General features: G+C 40.5%; 1 protein-coding gene across 2 annotated transcripts in view; it reads left to right on the top strand.

Annotated features, from left to right (window-relative positions):
* The window catches only part of BMPER (BMP binding endothelial regulator), a 235,566-nt gene that overhangs the window by 114,086 nt on the left and 100,332 nt on the right, over window positions 1-21,148 (top strand). For both annotated transcript variants that reach the window (XM_074379842.1, XM_010341296.3), the window contains exons 7-8: window positions 13,022-13,121; window positions 18,870-18,979. In XM_074379842.1, coding sequence (XP_074235943.1) covers window positions 13,022-13,121; window positions 18,870-18,979 — 210 coding nt within the window. The remainder of the gene's footprint in view (window positions 1-13,021; window positions 13,122-18,869; window positions 18,980-21,148) is intronic.

Genomic DNA, 21,148 nt, shown 5'->3' with positions numbered 1-21,148 from the left:
GGTTGCAGTGAGCCGAGATCGTGTTACTGTACTCCAGCCTGGGCTACAGAGCGAGGCTCTGTCTGAAAAAAAAAAAAAAATTAAGAGAAATACTTCACTGCAAGGACAACATCCATAATCTACAGACTTGGAAGTGTGCAGGAATTCTTCACATCAAAAATATATTCAACCAGTGGGAGCTAGCAATGTTATGATCATGAGTTGATTACGCACATTGATTTACTTGTTTATACCAGTTCTCTGAACTTGGCAACCAAATGTAGTACTTTATAAATAATCTAGACCAATTTAAGAAGTGATTTTCTGCATTTCTTGGTTTAAAAAAAAAAGCTAAGTGTCCAGCCTTCGGTATGTAAACTTTTACTTAATCTGCCTGTTTTTAAGACATTGCCATCATCTTTAAGTTAGACTGGTGGAATAAAATGATGGATATTCCTGAACTACTATGTACCTGAATTCTAGACATTTGCCTTAAGAATATTCTCCTTCAGTAGTGGTCTTTGAAGAGAGTCCTGACCATATGCTGAGGGACGTGCCCCTGGGCCATTAACCACAGAAGCCCTGACAGCTTTTTTAAGTAGTTTGGGCATTCCTGGATTTCTAATCAAAGGTGGCCTTCCACTTGTCTTACATTAACTTCACAGGAAGTGTGGAGATTGTCTTTGGTTTTTAGTGCAACATTTAGGGTACTTCTGGTAAGACCTTGAACTTTCGTCATTCCAGTCATGATCTTAAAAAAAAGTCCTAAACTGCTGTCCTTTTTTGTATCATTATCTGAAATAAGGTACTAGTTAAGGATGTTCAGGTAGAATTTTCTTCTATTTAACTTGTTTAGACTTGTGTTTCTCCATCCATCTTGAGAAAGACCTGTGGCATTGTTAAGCATGTGTCACAGTTACGGAGCTGTGGTCCACGCAGACCTCACCCATGACTGTAAGCTTTCCATCCAGCCATGGTTTTACTGAGGTGCTACTCCCTCTGGCCTCTCAGCATGTTCTGGCCAAGATTACAAGATAATGCTTCTGAACCTGCCTTAATATTATTCCAGAAGAACTTGAATTTAATATAACTTATTGGCCAAGCACTTCTTCTTCCTGCCTGGCCAATATATGAATCAATTTGTCAGAGAATATGTCTTGTGGATTTGTGTTATGCTGCCAAATGCAGAACATTGCTGACACTGATCATCTCTCGGTAGGAAGATGGAAAGTCTTCTCAGAAAGTCAGAGTTCATGATAGAGGAAATACCACTTTCCTGGGCTGGAAAAGTTTCTTATCTTCAGCTGTTGTTCCCTCTGTTTAGCATTGCCGCCATTTTTCTAAGCACTTTGGTTCTCAGACTGGCTTGGCCACTGCTTTCACTACCTTTGCACATTCCAAATAGTATCCTGGAGGCCTCAGATGACAAAGCAGTGTGGAAGTCTCCGCTGAAGTGATAAGGGTCAATATCATTTTCCTTTTTCTGTGTTTTATTCAATTATAGGACACCTAAATCAATCAAGCCTGTACTTGAATCTCACAAAGATTTTAGTTAAACAATTCTTTTGTGTTTTTACTTTCAGCATTCTTTCTCCTCTAGGACCAATGCAGGCATCTGTCGTACTGAACTTAGGATGATGTGAGAGACAGATGCCAAGTTATATTGGTGATAGCATGTTCCTTCCATCAGGCTCAGTCAGCAGGTGATTCTCTTGTTGTTCATCTCTTCCTCCCTTAGGGTGGATCTTCTCTCAGGAGAAACCAACTGGTGAACCTCTCCCCATCACTGGACCTGCCCAGACATGTCAGAACACTATCTTTGACTCATGCTGGGACTCCCCACCACAGCTAGTGCCAACAGACTCCACACTTATTCTTCTTTGATCATATTTGGCCTAGATTAGGATTGTCCTGAGAGCTTGCCAAGATTGGGTTGCAGCCTGTCTCAAAACACAAACTTAAAATCGGTTGATAAGACCAATACCCAGGAGCATCATGAGTTTGAATGAATGGTGCCGGAAACCTTTAGTCTCTCTGCACAGTGTTTCTTGATGGAGGCCACAGAGTGTTTATTATAGAACTTCATGACGTACTAACGTCATTTTAGATTTTGTTAAAATTTTAGAAAATTGCCACCTGATACAAATGAGAGAACTACATATGACAATAGATATTAAATAGATATTCTGGAATTTTTCATTTAAAGACCACAGTGTCTGATGTATAGAAACTCAAATATTTATTGAAAGGGTGAACAAAAAGGATGCCATGACTTCATTGGCTATTTAGAAATTAGAATGTAGTTTAAATGTAATCTTATTTTTCTGTAGTATGATCAGGCATGCTAAGGAAAATCTCAAAGACTTCTAAGTATAATTTTGTCAATTCAGTGAGGGAGATTCTGTTATATCTTAATTAATATATTCATGTTAAGATAACAGATATTTTTGTACCTCAAGAAACCTCAATGGAGCACAAACATTTTTGAGTTATTTTCAGCTTTAGCTGACAACCCAACAAGTAGGTGTTTAAATGAAACTCAAATACTTTTGATGTTACTGTGGCCTCACTGTGTGGCTAGGCATTGTGGAGACTAAAGAGATATTAATGAACATGGCTTCTGGCCACTGTGAACTTTCAACCTAGTTTGGGACAAATGATAAACTCATATGAAACATTGTAGTAACAAAAAAGAAAACAAAAAAACATAAAACCATATATAAACTATTTTAGGTAGCCAGAACTTAAAGATCAGAAGAAAGGTTTTAGGAGAACAGTTCAATGGTGATGTCTTGGGTTTCTGTCTCTGCAGTTCAGTATTTCTAGAAGTCTTGAGCGGTCAAAGGCCTCCCTTCGGCTTCCTCCTTAGTGCGTATCCAGCATTGCTGTGATGTAGGCAGCCTGGGGAACATGAAAAATGCCCTTTCTCCTGCACAATGGTGTTATTTCCTTCCTTTTAGGAATGGCTCATAACTCATAGGAGGTGTGAGTTCTGAATGATTGTTCTTTTCATCTCCTTGGAAGCAGGCCAGGATGTAGATAAAGCGTTTGATGTGTCAGCAGTAGGCTTGTAACAGCTTTGACTACTTCCATGATGATGAAAGGTTGAACTTTGATAAAAATGGCAAGAGAAGGGAAAGGGCTCATTTTCTTCCTTTCACTTTTTTTTTGTTGTTGTTGTTTCTGGGCAGCAGTTGAGAAACATCCTACCAGGGTGGTCTGCGAGGTCTGCAGGAATCTGAAATATTAGGAGGTGTTCTCCTGTGGATTTACTTGTTTATTTATTGATCATTTCAGAGAGGGAACACCCAGGCTCAGAGGCATGGCAGGCATGGCTGTCAGGACCCTTATTAGCAGGCCCCGCCTCTGTTCCAGGCTCAGCTCAGTGAGCTTGCTGGGGGCAGATCACTGGGTCTGGCTGTCATTCAGCACCTGCTTCCGCATACCACACAAACCAGGCCCCCAAATCTACTCAGACTCCCAGAGCTTTGCCTCTCCCCCCGGTTCCCAGGGCATTTGTTTAGAGATCTCATCTGAGCATGGGCCTATAGGGTGGTCTTATCTTCCTGTTTCTAAAATAGACAAAGAGGAAAGTGAAATATGTGTGGACACCCGGAACCAGTTGGAATTTGCCTCAAACGATATTGCAGTTTATCAGTGATTTGTGTGTCTGCCTGAGTGGAAAGCTTAAGTTGGTAGGAGGAGAAGAATTTCTAAATTTTCTTTTTCAAAGAAAAAACATAAAACAAAAACAAACACACGAACAAACAAGCAAGGAAACTTGCCATTCAACAAAGTGACAAGGAAGAGCTAAGATCAAGAACTCCAAGGGGAAGATGAGATAAATTTTACCTTTAAAAAAGAGATTTAAGCAAATATAATAACCAAATCCCCTTTTGAAAAGGAATTTAGTGGCCGGACAGTGTGGCTCATACCTGTAATTGTTATGCTTTGGGAGGCTGAGGCAGGAAGATTGTTTGAGGCTGAGAGTTTGAGGTCACAGTGAACTATGATTGCACCACTGCACTCCAGTCTGACCTTGTCTCTTAAAAACAAACAAAGAAAAAAAGGATTAGTGAAACTATGATAAAGACATTTTTATCATGTATTTACTTAATAATCTAATATTTACTTCATGAAATTATGATCTTTTGCTCTCCTCCTATATGCAGTTACGTTTAATGCCATCTCCATAGCCGGATTGAACCTGCTTACTCACGCAGCTGTCGAAAGATGGCATTTAGCTGTGCTGTCCACAGGCTGAGGCCTTGCAGTGCCTACTTATATAACCCCTCCACTGAGACAAGTTCAGGCATTTTTCTATAAGAATCTTGGACTATAGCGAACATGGTTAAACTCTTTGGGAGTCATCTATCTGGCCATGAGAGGACATTGACATCCCTACAGGACTCTATAGCAAGGGCCATAGGGTACCTGGCCAAGTACCACAGCTTAGTGGGAACTTCATCTTGAGGGGTTAGTGCTGGCCAGCAAGACTGGCATAGTGCCCCTGAAAAGACCTGTTGGCAACAAGGACAGTTTTCTTACTTCATTAACACCCAGAGTTGCTCCTGAAGCAATCCATCAGCACTTACAATTTGCCTAATGACAAAAGGAGAGGGCGAATGAGATGAAAACATTGGATTGTCTGGTTTGAATTTCTCCTTCTAACTACAGGCAGGTGCAGGAATAAGAACAAATAAGTGGATGTGAACGTATTTAGACCACAAACCATATAACCAGGATTTAAATTGAACTTCTTGGCTATCTTTTCCTTTTGGAAAATATTGGAAATACTAGCTTTTTTGGTGAGGTATGTTATAGTCATATTAGACCTGAAATATAACATCTGGGACTACACTGAGAAATTAAATGTCATTTATTGAATAAAAATTAGGGTAGGCAGAATAATGCATTCCCTGGCCTCAAGATGTTTATGTCCTAATCTCCAAAATGTGTGAAGGTGACCTTATATGGCAAAAGGGACTTTGCGGATGGGATTATGTTAAGAACCCTGTGATGGAGAGATGATCCTGGATTCTTTGGATGGGCTGCCCACTTACAATAGTCCTTATAAAAGGAAAGCAGGAGGGTCAAAGTTGGAGGAGATGTGATGACCAGCAGAGAGCAGAGTCACTGGGAGGTCTGAAGATGCTGCATTGATGGCTTTGAAGATGGAGGAGGGGCCATGAGCCATGGAAGGCAGGCTGTTTCTGGAAGCTGGAGAAGGCAAGGAAACAGATTCTTTTTTATAGCCTCCAGAAGGAATGCAGCCTGCTGACACCTGGATTTTAGCCCCATGAAACTGATTCTAGACTTCTGACTGTAAGAAAATAAGAGTGTGTTGTTTTAAGCCACTCTATTTAAATAGTAATGTGTTATAACAGCCCTAGAAAATTTACGACAATAATAGAAACAATAATAACAATCATGCAATTAGACTTAGAAACATTAATTGATGTGCAAAATAATAGGAATTTGTTTCAGGCTTGGTTCTTAAGACAGAGCATTAGTTCATAGTTCTCCTGATAGGTCGTTAAATATAAAAGGGTTTTGTTTTTGTCAGCCCCATGAACCCTTCTCAGGTGTCTTTGTTTGCTATTTTTACAGGACAAAGTAAGTGTCTTGATCAAGCTTTGCTGACATGTTCTTGAATGTCTATGTATAGAATCAGAGTTGAGTTTTATTTCATTACTTGGAAACCAAAACTCATATGTAGCCATTTGTCCAGGTTTTGGAGGTCAGAAAACTTCCAAGATCCTCACAGATTTTGATGATAAAGCCTGCATTATTTTCAGCACAGATTTCTTAGAGAAGCACAATTCTGTCTTGTCAACTCTGATCACAGCTCTGTCTCTACCCACACTGCTTCTTGCTGACCTCTTCCTGCACAAGTCAGGAAAGTGGCTTCCAGTCACCAGGGAAGTGAACTGAGGTCTGTTCTTCTCTCAGTGAGAACTGTTCCACCTGAAAAATGGGCTTCATCCTTCAAAACACTTGTCTTGAGCACATGTTAGAAGCTATGATGTGTGCTAGCTGCTGGAGGAATGAATAAGGTAAATAAGCTTTAAGCCTTACTTACTGGAAGTTCATGCCAGTGAAGCATTTGGCAAAGCACAGTGCCTTGGACAGAGGCGTCCAATTCATCCAGGAACGTTATTAAAAATGCACGTTCCTGGACTGTGGTTTGAGGAAACATTGGCCTAGTACTGTAGTTCTCAACTGGAGGTGATTTTATTTCCCAGGGGACATTTGGCAATGTCTGGGGACATTTTTGGTTGTCACAGTCAAGGGATGAAGAGTGCCACTGATCTAGCAGGTAGAGGCCAGGGATGCTGCTGTATATCTTACAATGCATAGAACAGCCTCTGCAGCAAAGAATGACCTGACCCCAAACGTCAGGACTGTGAAGGTTGAAGAACGCTCATCTAGTGGGTAAGACACACAAACACACAAACACATACACACACAATTATACCACTGTGGTCTATACATACCCACATGTATCCTGCTAGCGTGTGTATATGTATATGTGTGTGTGCGTGTGTGTGTGTGTGTGTGTCTGTCTGTCTGTATAAACACTTCTCTCAATGTATTTAAAGTATTATGTGCTCTGGGGCAATAAGTGTACTGCCCTCTGGCTTTGCCTGAGAAATTTAGGGTGGGGTGAAAGCTGAGTTCCCACACTTGGCAGCTCATCACGGCCACATCTTGTATCAGCCAAGGTCCCAACAGGAGGCATAAACCATATCAGTTATTTGAAAATAGAGGATTAACTATAAAGAACTATTAACTAGGTAACTGAATGCCAAAAAGAGAATTCAGAGTTATCATGGAGATAACACCTACTGGATGAAACCACCACCACCACTTCTCTCTAGGGTCAGGGAACAATGGGATGAGAGTAGAATTATTAAAACTTAGAGGAGGGGCTATGTGGAGCTGAAATTCAGACTTCTGAGTAGGGGGTACCAGCTGCCTGGAGTAGGATGTTGAGATGAAGCTGGTTTTACTTGCATGAAATGTTGGAAAATCTCTAAACTGGGTTCAGTTGCTGATGTGGGAAGCAAGTGCTGCTGCCTGGTGAAGCAGCATTACTGGGGGCAGGAGGCCAAGGGCAACAAACAGAAGGAACCAGTCCCTTGTCTAGTGCCCCTGTAGGCAGAGCCTATCCTGGACTAAGCCAGCAAAGCAGAAATGTGGCACGCAGAGCCCCAGCTTCAGCACCAGAAGGCAGAGTGTGAATGAGGATGTGTGGGTTTGGAGTCCGGAGACAATAGCTTAGTGACTGAGATGTAGCTGCAACTTTACTAAAACACAGATGCCTGGGTTTTGCATCAGAATCTTGACATGAAGCCCTCAATATCTTTTTTTGCAAGCATTCTATGAGTGATTCTGACCTACTGCCTAGATTGAGCACCCTGAATAGAATGAGGAGCCACTAAAAGTTTCAAAGAATAGAAATGGCACATTATTATCTGTAGATTCAAAAGCACATTCTTTCAACTGAATGGAAGAGGCAAGTAAAGGCCCTGTGTTGGTGAATTATAAATTAGGCATGGGGATGGTGAACACTTTATCTTCCTAAGAGCAGGAAGGAAGAAGTCCCAAACTTTCAGATTTCCATATTAGGGGTATCTTGTTTAAGATGTAAAAGAGGGAGAGAAGGAAAGAAGGGTGGGAGAGGAGAAGACAACGTGACAGAAAAGAACCCTGGAAGCAAAAGGTAGATGCATAATGTGGATTTTATCTAAGTAATTAACAAAAATGTGGACAATACATTTTATCTAAGCCATTTTTATAAAAAGCAGACACAAAGCTACAATGAACATCTACCCGGGAAGACACAAGAAATGACTTGAAGGAGAGAAAGTTCTGGCCATCCCATTGATTATAGTTCACACTCCAGCTGAGAAATTGTGTTCTGATTTTTGGAAGGAAAGGCCTTATTAGATGGAAATAACTCAGCTTGAATGTTAGAACTGAATTCACATTTCAACCCTGCCACTTACTTGTTGGGTGGCAAATTTTCTGAGCAATTTCCTTAGGGCTTGGAGGCTTATTCTCTACTGTAGGGGTGATAATAGCTTGCCCATAGTGTTTTCTGGCAACTATGATAAAAGTACCTAGGCACAGCACTTGGCACAACCCAGGCTTGTCACTCACTACCTATTGGGGGTATCCTCTCTCCCCTTGTCTACACTGCTGTCTCCTCAGCCTGCCACCTCATCTACTCTCCCTCTTCTGCTTTGATTGGTAGATTAGACTTTTCTTTGCAGGCCAAGAACAGGAAAAACCAAATCCCAGAATCTTTACTCCTGGAAGTTAAGTGTCATGCTCTGGAACTTTAGCAAGATGCAGTTCTAGGCCAAAATAAGGCGTGGCTAAGGACATTCATTTTTTTAGTGAAGTTTTTTGACCAAATTTGTAATTCAGAGTGGTTGCTTTGCTCACACGTCAGCTTTGCACCACCAGCTGATGTGCTATAAGATTATGGACCACACGTAAACACTTTGCACTCAAGACGTATTTCTCCCCTATACTGCCCCTTCAGCTTCTCTCTCTTTTCTTCCCATGTCCATCTCAGAAGCAACTCTAGAGAAGGAAAAATTGCTCTAGAATGTGGAAGAGTGTAGCTGATTCAATGTAATGGGTTAGCACTGCACTACTCAGCTCCCAGTCTCTTGTTGGGGAGTCAGGCTCTGCTCCTGGTCAGGGAATGAGTGCCACATCACATGCTACAAGATGGTTTCCAGCCCCCAAGTCTCACTGGGTACTCAGCTGTTGGAGAAGCATCCTGCATACACATGGCTGTTGTTTTATCGTCTTGAACTCATCACTATTTTCAGGAAGATAGATTTTTATTATGCAGCAAAACTGCTGCTCTAGGGTAAACTTTTACACAAAGCAATTGTGTTCTTAATGGAATCAGCTAAAACAAAAATAAAGGGGAAGAAAATAGACTTGGCTTAGGTTTCAGATCTTTCTTTTAAAAAAACAGCTCATTTTTGAGAGAAGCACGAGGGTATGCAATTGGAACAAAAGACCATCTCTGAAGAACAAACTTACCTTTCTAAGGAAAGGCAGATGATGAAAATTATAACACTCAAGTACAATGAAAGTTCCTAGCATTTCTTTTCTTGCTGACCGATATGAATACAGCAATTTGTCCTTCTGTATTTTAATCACTTAGGAATCTTCAAACATTTAACACAATACATGAGACATAGTTTTCAGTTATGCTTATATGCATCCAACCAGCTTTACATGCTGAAGTTGAATGTTGCTTTTTGATGTATCAGCACCAACAAACAGTACCAAAAATGTGCAAAACACAAGGCTACAATGTGAAAGTGGATGAGACAGCCCAGAATTATGCCTGGGCTTAGTTCTCTTCAGCATCCTATAGTTAAAGTGGCCTGAAATATTCAGGTTCTTGAGCTCATTCTATGTGGTAGCTCTGCCTCTCATTCACTAATTTTCTACTGTCGTTTTGTTTCCTTGAGCTCATTGCTCTTCTGAAGGATAGTAGGCACAGAGGACTGGCCCCTACCCACAAGACAGTTTAGCTTGCAAGTAAAGTCAATGTCTCCTTGCAGGATTGAGCTTTTATGTATGTGTCAACAATAATGTATGTGTGTGCCCCAAATACAGGGGTATAGATGGGAAAAGAGATATGGAAAGTTGGAGGAGGTTACTAGGAACTGAAGGTCTGGAAGACTTCACAGGTGAGAAGAGGCTTGAGATTGACCTTGAATGTAGCAGGATTTTGATAGGGGTTAAGGATGGAGGTCGGGCTGGGACAGAGGGAAAGAGGTATGTTTAACGAAGATGGAAACCATAATTTATATTTGGGGTTCATAAAGAAACTGTCTTTATGCTGGAGATGGGAGAAAAGATTGGATAAGAGATTATAGAATGTTTTGACAAGGTAGGCTAATGTGATAATAAAGAACTGATGCATCTGAATAATACAACAAAATTTATTTCTTGCTTATTTCACAGTTCATTGCAGGGATCGGGCAGGTAGACTTCCCTGTGGTAACCCAGGGAACCAGACTCTTTCAATTTTTTGTAATGTTCATGGTGCCTTCTGCATTTAGCTGGCAATCCATCTAGTTGAGAGAAAGAGTGAGAGTGTGGAGGATTGATGTAGGCCTATAAGTGTTTTATGTATTATTTCCATCCACCTCCCATTGACTAGCATTCAGTCATATGGGCACACCTCACTGCAAGAGAGTCTGGGAAATGTAATATAGAAGGCAACTGATTTTGGTGAACACGTGGTCTCTATTATATTGACTTTTAGCTTGAGTGGGTTGAACTTTATCCTGGATGCAGTGGTAGGTCATCCTCAACCTTAGCAGAAGTGGGGCATGCTCATATAAGGGTCATATAAACTCCTTACAGGGAGTGATTTTTGTATTATCTTCACTGGTGTATCCCTAGGATATGAAAAGCCTTAAACAAATGTTTGATAAAATAATGGAATGATATTTGGATGCTGGAAAGAAGGCCTGGTCACGTTGAACATTCCAGGATGGATCAGTGAAAGAGAGTTGAGGCAGGGAAGCCAATCAGAAAGCTATTTTGAGCATCTTATAGCACATCTACAGTAGGAATTTGTTCAGTTTTAGAAAGAGAAATGTTAACTTTCGCAATTTTACTCTCTTAGCCTACAGCATAGCCACAGATTATAATTTAACCAGTGTCCCAGCTGAGTTGAAATCTTAGAAGCAGGTTGTGAGCTGCAACTGTGCTCCTATGAAGGACCTGGACTTTCTTTGGAGGCATTAATTGGAATACAGCCTCTGGACTTGGGCTATGCCACAATACTGCAACCCAAACAAAATAAAACTTGACTAAACCAGCAAACCCAGACTGGAATTCAAGTTACTTTAACGGACTCTTGGGAAACACAAACTGCAGTTGTATTATGTACGCAAAATTCACTCTTTGACCTTATTGTAAGGAAAATTACTGGAGTACACAGAATCTTTTGCCAGCTTTCAAAAGCATTGGATGAGTTACTCTTTTGCAATTGTGCAATATTTTTTAAATTTCAATTTTAAAATATGCTTGAAAAATAGATGCTGATCCAACAAATATGAATGAAAAGAATGTGTTCTCTGTGCACCTACAAGAAGTCAACACACAGGCAACCTTGTGTGGCCAGAGGCTTCAGGATTTTAGGAAGTTGCTCACAGATGAATTTCTTTGAAATTAAAAGCTAAGGACAGCATCTTGGGTCCTCCCTCTAGATTCACCTTTTGTACTTTATGTCTAAGCTGGGGCTGACCCCAGGGCCTGGCCATGACTCGGGTTACATGCCCCTGAAGTCTGATGAAAGGCCCCTAACTTTAAGATTATGCAGAGTTGAGTGAGGAATCTCAGAACAGCCTGGTATTCTCGGGAGAGTTTTAGTGATTCTTGTTGATCTGGAAATAATGTAAAAACAACAGAAGAGCTTTTTGTGGTATTTTTGCATGTTATCTATTGTTTTGGAGGAAGAATCCAACATTAACTAGGCATAAAAAAACAGATATTTTAAAAGACATGTCACATACCCTCCCCTTTTTCATCCCTCTCCACCGAAAAATAAACTGTCATAATAAAAATGGTGAGAACAGGAAGGGAAAACAGAAACAACAGGCGAATGCAGTGTGCTGGGATGGGGATGGACAGGTCCCTCGTGGCTGAGGCTAACTCTGCTATGACCAGAAAGGAGTGGGGAAGGTGTGAGGAAACGCCTCAAATGGAATCTTTCCTTTGCCAGACCCACGGCTCTTTGAGCTGTGAGTTTCTCATTTCCTGAGGCCTCTTGAGATATAAATTATGCATTCAAGACGAGGAGTACCTGCAGGTACTAGTTTGGTTTCTAGCTCAAATCCCAGAGAAGCCAATTCATTGAAATTCCACTTGCTGAGTGATCTATTTACCAAATTCACTGATTTTCTTAAAGGAAAAAACTTAATTATTCATAAAGTTTCATAGCAATTTCTATTGCATAGGATAGTTTTCACTTCAGCTTTGCCAGTTTGTCGGATGTAAATCAACTGGAAAAGCTTTTTATTTCTGTCCCAGCTTTCTGAACATGAAGTTACAACTTGCCAAGCCTGGGAAAGCAGGAGCCTCTGGTGAGGGATAGGAGGGGAAGTCAGTAGAGTGTATCCTTAGGCATGGAAGAGGGCATGCTGAGGTTAAACAAGGGGGACAGTGGATGTTGAAGGTATGGAGTGCTGGAGAACAGAAAGGGTCAAGAATGAGAATGAGGGAGCAGGGAAAATATTCAGAGGCTCCAAAACTTCTCCAAATAGGTTTCTGAAACTGTGCTAGTTCTTCTCATATCATACTTCATATCCGTACAATTAACTAGTGGAAACAGATTTGGATAGCTTGGTGAATTCAGTGAAATAGTTTCTTCTGAACATGGGCTTTCAGTGTATCCATTTTCAACAGGTTGGGCACTTCCTCTACTTGGAACCTCCTTGAGCCATTTTAGCAGCACCTTCCTGCTTTGGCAGAAAGTGAAGCCTTCCTGGAGGAAGATGTCTACAGAATCTGTAGAAAGATGGGTGTCTGGAAGATAGGAGGAAAAGTCTCAAAATGTTAAAGGGTTTCTTTGCTTGCTTGGCAGAGTGGAAAGGGAAGGCAGTGAACTATCAGGATGGTCCACTCATCCTAGTTTGCATGAAACTTTCCTGGTTTCATTATTTGTTTCCAATCCCAAGCACACAGACAGTTGGTCATTCTACACCTACTCTAAAGCTGGTTTTGAGAAGGAAAAAGATAAAGAAAAGTGGTGGTAGGTGAAGGGAGATGATGCTGGAATCACCTCCTTGAAGGCAGTCTTTTTGCAGCTGCAATTTGTGTGTCCTACAGGGAAGATTAAAGGACGCTTGGGGAAAATCACATGGGCCTGAGCAGTTGGCCTAGGGACCTCATACTAAGGAAGTGCCTTAGGTTTGTTCTAGGTATCTTGGTTGTACAATCTACGTGCACTTACTTTTCTAAATATGCTTTTTTCTCTCTCTTTTCTTAGGGAGGCAGGACACAATGTGTGAGAGAAGTCTGTCCCATTCTCTCCTGTCCCCAGCACCTTAGTCACATACCCCCAGGACAGTGCTGCCCCAAGTGTTTGGGTGAGTTACTATTTTCAGGTCGAACAACAATGTGATTTCTTCTCAAAGTTTCTGCTGGGAATGTTTATCCACATTGTTATCTTGAGGTTCTCAAATTGTCCTGTTTCATGGCTTGTTAGAGACAACTACCTCTTCTAATTACAGACATGGAAGGTGTGTACAGGGTTTGCTTCTTAACTGAGGCCTCTAGCGAGGCTTTTCTATGGTCTTCACTTGTATCTGTAACGGAGTACAACAGATAATCTCAGATAATTCTCCCTTGTGGTGAAAAATAATTGAAGAAACTATCTTTAGGAGGGGGCACATCAACTATTAACTAGAAGATATTTTAAAGGCATTTGAAGTAAACCCATGGAGGAATGTAGACTAGGGTTATTTTCAGAGTCAAAAACATGGAGGAAGAAACACATGCAAGAAAATGAGAGTTTTGGAAGGAAATAGTGGATAATAGCCAACAGAAAGAGAGTCTGATCTCTTTCTTACTGAACATTTAATAGGCACTAGGCACCATGCTAAGCACTTTATATATTTGTTTCTCATTTGATCTCAAGAAACTGTGAAATGTAGGTACTAAATATATAATTCCTATGTGTAATGCAGGTGCTATTATTAGTTTTATTGTGCTGAGAAGGAAGTAGATTCCTAGATGTCAGTCCAACCAGTGTGTTACGGGTTTGATATCCTACCACAAATCTGTGTGATTCCTGAGCCCAGCTCTAACTTGCTGCAGCTCACCTTCCCTGGTGACACAAGAGGGCTGCATGCACATTGCCAACTGAAAGGGGACAATATATGATGGATATTTTCTAGAGCATGAGCTTCATTGGCTTTGCTTACATGCTACATATATGCTACTTTTTTTTTTTTTTTTTTTTTTTTTTTTTTTTTTTTTTTTTTAAGATGGAGTCTCTCGCTGTCACCAGGCTGGAGTGCAGTGGCATTATCTCGACTCATTGAAACCCCTGTGTCCTGGGTTCAAGCGATTCTCGTGCCTCAGCCTCCTGACTAGCTGGGATTACAGGCATGAGCCACCACACCCAGCTAATTTTTGTATTTTTAGTAGAGATGGGGTTTCACCATGTTGGCCAGGATGGTCTCAATCTCCTGACCTGGTGATCTAACCACTTTGACCTCCCGAAGCCCTGGAATTACAGGCATAAGCCACCATGCCCAGCCTATGCTGCCTTCTTAATGATTCCTGGGCCCTTGAGCTAGTTGAGGTCAGACTAAGATTCAAAAAAATATTGTGGCCTGAGCCACCATGCAAATACATTAGAACCTCTAGCAACCTCCCTAGAATCACCAGGGATCCTTGAGGGCCTAATGCTTTTCCTAATCACCTCTGGCTTGGTGTTTCTGCTCCTGCTATTTCTCTTGATTTCTGTTCTTTCTTTTCTTTTTTTTTAAACATCATTTTGTCTCTGTAGAGGCATCTCCCTTCAAGTTTGTTTACATTCTGGGGGGCCATTGAGTCAAGGCTTTGACAGCAGATTTCGCAGAAGGTTTGCAGGCAGTAGAGTGATTGTTTTACCCAGAACATAGTGAACAACATAAAATGGAATATTAAACTCCCTCGTTCTTAAAAGGTCTTAGTTGTTTTGCCTTTGGGAGAATTTCACTGATTGTCTCTATTTGAGCTCCAGCCTCCTGTCAATTAATGCCCAGGCCTTTTCCTTGAATCCTCTCTCCTTCCCTTCAGAGTTTACTGTCTTCAACTCCAAAGCAGCCTGTCAATTTATTTTTCTCATTCCCGAGTTAGCACAGCCATACCATGAAGTCTATTTTTTTTTTAACACCAAGTTGACAAATACAGGTATTTTGTTAAACTAAGAGCTCTCTCTTCCTTGATGTCTTCTGCTGCTAACTTCATGTAGCAATGCTTGCCTTCCTGCTACACACACACACACACACACACACACACACACACACACACCTGCTACATACACATATATACACATACGTACACACATTTTAAGTGAATGTGAAACAGAAGGACAAAGCAGAATTGCTTAGACATTCCTGATTAAAGACATTTCCTCTTCTATGTGTTCTGTTTGGGTTGCCAGTGTGTATTAGTGTTCCTGGAATAGGATTAGCCAGTTCAGTGTGGTACAAAATCATCACACTGTGGGCTACAGTGGAAGTAGTGGCCATTTAAATGGGAAGTCATCACAAAGGAGGTGGCATTTGGTCTGGCCCAAAAGATGAGTAAACTTGATTAATGCTTTGAAGCTAGTACTGTGGTTATGCTGAGTCAGCTCAGAAGTTTCCCACATGAACAACAGCTATCGTATTGAACACAGGTTTTTCTGTTCATGTGGGGCTAATAAGGCATACTATAAAAGGAACAGTAAGTTTTGAGAAACTTGAAAATCATAACTCTTCCAAATGACATCTTTTTCGGTTGGGCTAGACCCCAGCGGAATGATATAGAAATGTCTTAAGTCAGGCTGTGCACGAAGTCTCTGAACCACTCCATTGAATGTTTTATCTTATGTTGGATCATGATGACTTTGGGATTAAGGTAAGATTTTATGCTCTTTGAGGGTAAAAAACAACCCCACATAGCAAGAAACAAAGACAGAAAAGCAAACAAACACTAGGATGCTTTCTAGATGCTGAAATCTTAGTCTAATTTTACTTGAGATGATTAGGTGCTGTTTCGCTCTTAAATTTTCCCTTGGGCAGGGTTCATTGACATGATATACCTCTGCCTTTCGCATTACAACATTCCTTTCCTCGTTTTCCTCATTCTCAATGGAGAGTCTCAGCACAGGTCAGTGTACGTAAAGCAGCACTGAGAGCCCTCTCACTGACACAGCCCAGGATCATATTTGAATTATATCACCTCTAATAATCATAATAATCTAATAAGCATCTACCATTTATTGGGGATGTGTAATGAACATCAGGCACTGCTCCAAGAGCTCTATTTTTACAATTTTAGGTAAAATTCTAATTTTAGTGAGGAAGAATTTAAGCCATTGTCACATTTGTTCAGGAGGATAAGCACATTGAAGAGTCTGTCAATCAATCAATAAATTAATTTATCAATAGACCTATCCAACCATCCCACTTGTGCAACAGTATTGACTGCTATAATGGTAGTATAGGTAACAGGTTATGGGAATGCAGGAAAAGGTCATAGCTCTAAGAGGTGGAAGGGCCTCTGCAGAAACAATGTGAGCTCAGCCATGAAGAAGATGCATTTTGATTAGTGGAGGATGAAGCTTCTACAGAGAGCTCTGTAACTATCTATTTATTTATCTTCTGCCTTTTGCCAACGAGGATTTAAGGCCAATTACAAAATACATGAAGTACATGTAGATAAAGGATAGTAAAAAGGCAAACCAGATTATCACAATTAAAAAAAACTACTCAATGGAAGCAGAGATACTTTAAATTATTAAAGGACAGAAATACATCTGATGGATTGATTAAAAGGATGATAATGTTTAAAGTAGTAAAAAATGACTTCACCATCATTTTTATAGTAAATTCAAAAAAATAACTGCTCATAATAATAATTTTTATGATTAGACAGAAGTGATTATAATGGGATGGGCAAAATCCATGTGATTCAGGATGTGTACAGCTTTCTGATACTTCAGGGTAAACCTATTTGGGTTCCTGAGATAAATATTTAGGGAAAGAATGAATTTTTTTATTTGACAGATACTCCTTTAATTTAGAATGTCAGTTCTTAGGAAGTACCAGACACAAGACCTGGGTGCACACATAATACCTGTGTTGGTTGGGGAATTAACAGTCACCATGCTAAATCATGTCTAGCCGTGACAGAGTTTTTGGTTGTATGTTTTAATATTAACACTGTAGTAAGAGGTAGTGACATGGCAATGTGCTATTGGTGATGCCATTTTATGAGTGAACTCAGTGAGGCCTGGAGATATAATACTCAGTGGTTACGAGGGAGTCCATACATAGGATCCAAATTATAACTCACCTCCATCTTTTGAGGGCCAACAAGTTTGCTCTTGGTAGTGAGAACCAAATTAATGATTTAGTTCTGCATCTGTATTGTTTCCTGGCCTTGAGGTTGACTACAATAGGAAGCACATTTTTATTGACTCCTACTAATAGTTATTCCAACAACTCTAATTCTCAGAACAGGATTCAGTATGTTTAGGTATTTTGAGCATGCCATTGGGCCAACTGATAAACAGAAATTGCTATTTTTTTTTTTTTTTGAGATGGAGTTTCACTCTTGTTTTCCAGGCTGGAGTGCAATGGCGTGATCTTGGCTCACCGCAACCTCCGCCTCCTGGGTTCAGGCAATTCTCCTGCCTCAACCTCCTGAGTAGCTGGGATTACAGGCACACGCCACCATGCCCAGCTAATTTTTGTATTTTTAGTAGAGACGGGGTTTCACTATGTTGACCAGGACGGTCTCGATCTCTTGACCTCGTGATCCACCCACCTTGGCCTTCCAAAGTGCTGGGATTACAGGCTTGAGCCACCGCGCCCAGCCAGAAATTGCTATTAATCTTTTTACAGGAAGAAAGAGTGGTATGAATAGAAATTTGATCAGCGAACATGAATTAACTTAGTCTTTAATTAAAGTAACATTGCAGGGATGTTTTGATGTGCTTCAAGGAGTAGCAACTCAAATGCTAAAAGAAAGGAGGAAATTCGATTGTACTCTTTATTTGGGATTGCTGTTTTGGTCCTTTTGTTCACCAATCCAGTCCTCACATCAGGGGAAACCAGATATCTACAGAGATACTTACTATGCCTATGAAAGGCTGGACATGTGCCTCTGTGTGCCCTTTGGGTTAGCTTCACCCTTTATTCTTTTATGTAACTTCGTAACTGAGATGCTGTCTTTGTCTGTTTAGTCTACTCTGATAAAATACCATAAACTGTGTAGCCTTTAAACAACAGAAATTTATTTCTCACGGTCTTGGAGGCTGGGAAGTCCAAGAACAAGGTGCTAGCAGATTTGCTCTTTGGCTCATAGATAGTATCTTCTTGCTTTGCTGTCACGTGGTGGAAAGGATGAGGGTTCTCTCTGGAGCCTCTTTTATAAAGGCACTAATTTAATTCATGAGAGCTTTGCTCTCCTGACTTAATCACCTTTCAAAAGCTTCACCTCCTAATACCGTTACCTTGGTGATTAGATTTTACCACATGAATTTTGTGGAGACACAAACTTTCAGACCATAGCAAACAATATTTCATTAGTTCTTTTTGCTCACTGGAGACCTTCTTGAGATACCTTGCCTCCTCCTACCTCTACCAACCCCTGCCCCCCACCCACACCCAACTTTTTAGATAATTTTACTTGTTATTAAGAATCTCCGCAGTCATTATGTCTTCTAAGAATTCTTTGACTTCCCAGTTCCCACAGTTTCTAGATTGTTTTCTTTCTAGAACTTGCCTTACTGTTGTATTGAAACAATCTTTGATGAGTCTGCCTTTTCACTAAACTGAGCGTCATGAGGGGAGGTCATGTCAGCGATTTTGGTTTACTGTGACGAACACATTATAGATTTGTTGAACTTACAAGCTTCATTGTGGAATCAAACTCTTTTTTAACAAGCTTTGTCCAAACTAATGACTCCTGGGGATTCTTCAGACTTGTCTGACCCTAGGCTCTATTTTTGTGCTCCAGACTTACCTTACTTGGTCTTATGAGAATGTATAATGGTCCTATGATGGAATCACTGATGACAAAATGGGACATCCCTGATTCTGTCTTACTTACACTGTACTTCTGTTTCTCTCTAGGTCAGAGGAAAGTGTTTGACCTTCCTTTTGGGAGCTGCCTCTTTCGAAGTGATGTTTATGACAATGGATCCTCATTTCTCTATGATAACTGCACAGTTTGCACTTGCAGGGTAAGGTGGTTCTGAGAGGCTGTGGTCCAACAGTGATAGGGTTTGGGTTTCAGTATTAGCATCACAGCCATAGCCAAAAGCAATGGTATGTTATTTATTGAGAGGAAGCATTTAATGATTCCATGTTACAAGAAAAGCATACTCAAGATCACCAAGAACTTTAAACGCAGGACCCATGCTATAGCTCAGTCATCTTCTAAGGACCAAGAAGTTAGCTCCTTGTAATGAGAATCAGGCTCCGAGGGCCTATTGTGAGGATTTTCTGAAATCAGACAAGTACATATGGCAGTGCCCTCTGGCTCTAATTATGCAAGATGAATTCTGTAACACACCTGGCAATAAAAATTGCTTTTAACCACATTCAAGAGAAGAGAAAGGCATGGATTTACAGTTCATCACAAGATAAACCTGGCAGTTTAGGAAGAGAGTATTTACATGTTGTTTATTGTATCATGTCTTACTTGAAGCTTTGCTCATTTTTCTCAAAAGGCAACCAGAAGTCTAATTACTGCTAAAGAAAGAATTCCACAGCTTCAGAATTTTAAAGGGACACACATCACACATTCAATGACTGTACTTATGCAGTGATTTATTTTTGAAACCAAGAAGAAATACATTGATCAGGGAGGACTTTTAAGATTATTCATTAGTGAGTTAATGAATCACATCTGTCTGATAAGTTTAGAATACACTTCGGTGGTCATGGTTGTTGTTGTTTTGTTTTCAATAGTTAAAGATCTGGAGAGAGAAAGAAGGGAGCTGTGCTCAATGTCAGCTATGAGTCAGTAGCTGTGATTAGAGCTCAGCAGTTCATGATTACTTGAGGCATGCTTTGTTCAGTAGCATGCACCATTTCAGGAGGTGGCTTGGTATGGGCTGAACTGTCTGTTCCCCTGAACACCAAACATGGAGTAATTCCTAAGTTTGAGAATACCTTCCAGAAGCCTCTTACTCCTTCCATGGTTTGTGTTATCCTTTGCTAAACGTGTGGCACCCGCTTTTCGCCTTGGCCTTTATCTTCAGGACTTCTCTCCACTAAACATTTCACAGGTGATAGCTTCCTCTTGGGGATACCGAGCCTTTGATGAAACATATCACATTCCCAATTCTCTTGCTCACAGGAAAGCCAGTCATCCCGTGAATGGGTTAGTTATACTTGCCATGCTTTGGGTTCGTGGATTCCTTGGGGGATGACTAGGTAATACATCCCAGTGCTTAGCAGGAAGTGTAATTAATACTCTTCCTCCAAGAGGCTGTTTTACTCAAGTATGAATTCACAGTCATCTTGGGGATATTAAATGCTTGAAAAATCAAGCTGCCATTATTTTGAGTATTCAGTATTATTTTCTCTTTGCTTTGAGCTTCCCTCTCTAGTATTCCCATCCAGTGTTTCTCATGATTTCCATGGCAGGTGCAGGAACCTGTTGAATATGGTTTAATAGAGTTGGCTCTTCAACAATACGAGGGTTGGGGCATTGATTCCCTGCATAGTTGAAAATTCATATCTACTTTTTGACTCCTTAAAAATTTAACTCATAGCTTACTGTTGACTGAAAGCCTTACCAATAATATAAACAGTCAATTAACACATATTTTGTATGTTCTATGTATTATATACTGTATTCTTACAATGAAGTAAACTAGAGAAAAGAAAATGTTATTTAGAAAATCATAAGGAAGAGAAAATATATTTACTGTTTAATAAGTGGAAGTTGATTATCATAAAGGTCTTCATCTTCTTTACATTGAGTAGGCTGAAGAGGAGGAGGGGTCAGTCTTGTCTCAGGGGTAGAAGAGGCAGAGGAAGTGGAAGGGGAGGCAGGAAAGGCAGGCACACTTAATATAATTTCTACTGAAAAAAGTTCTGAGTGTAAGTGGACCCATGCAGTTCAAATCCATGTTGCTCAAGTGTCAATTGTAGTTTTCTCCACATTCAAAATGGTTTCAGATCTTTGATCTTTGTGCCTTCAAATTTGACAATTCCTCTACAACAATGTTATTACTGTCTTTAAATTTGAATAGCAAATGCTTGTTCATCCACAATAGCCTATCTCGGGTGTCATGCAACCTGAGAGGCTTTCCTGACTTACCTGGATAGGTAACTTTTCCCTGGTCTTTGCTATCTTTACCCCTGTGCTAGTTCTGTTTACCATATTATAATTGCAGTTT

This window comes from Saimiri boliviensis, chromosome 10 (assembly GCF_048565385.1).
Source record: "Saimiri boliviensis isolate mSaiBol1 chromosome 10, mSaiBol1.pri, whole genome shotgun sequence".
NCBI classification, from domain to species: domain Eukaryota; kingdom Metazoa; phylum Chordata; class Mammalia; order Primates; family Cebidae; genus Saimiri; species Saimiri boliviensis.
Note: the sequence above shows the minus strand (reverse complement) of the source record. Positions and strands in the feature narration are given on the sequence as shown.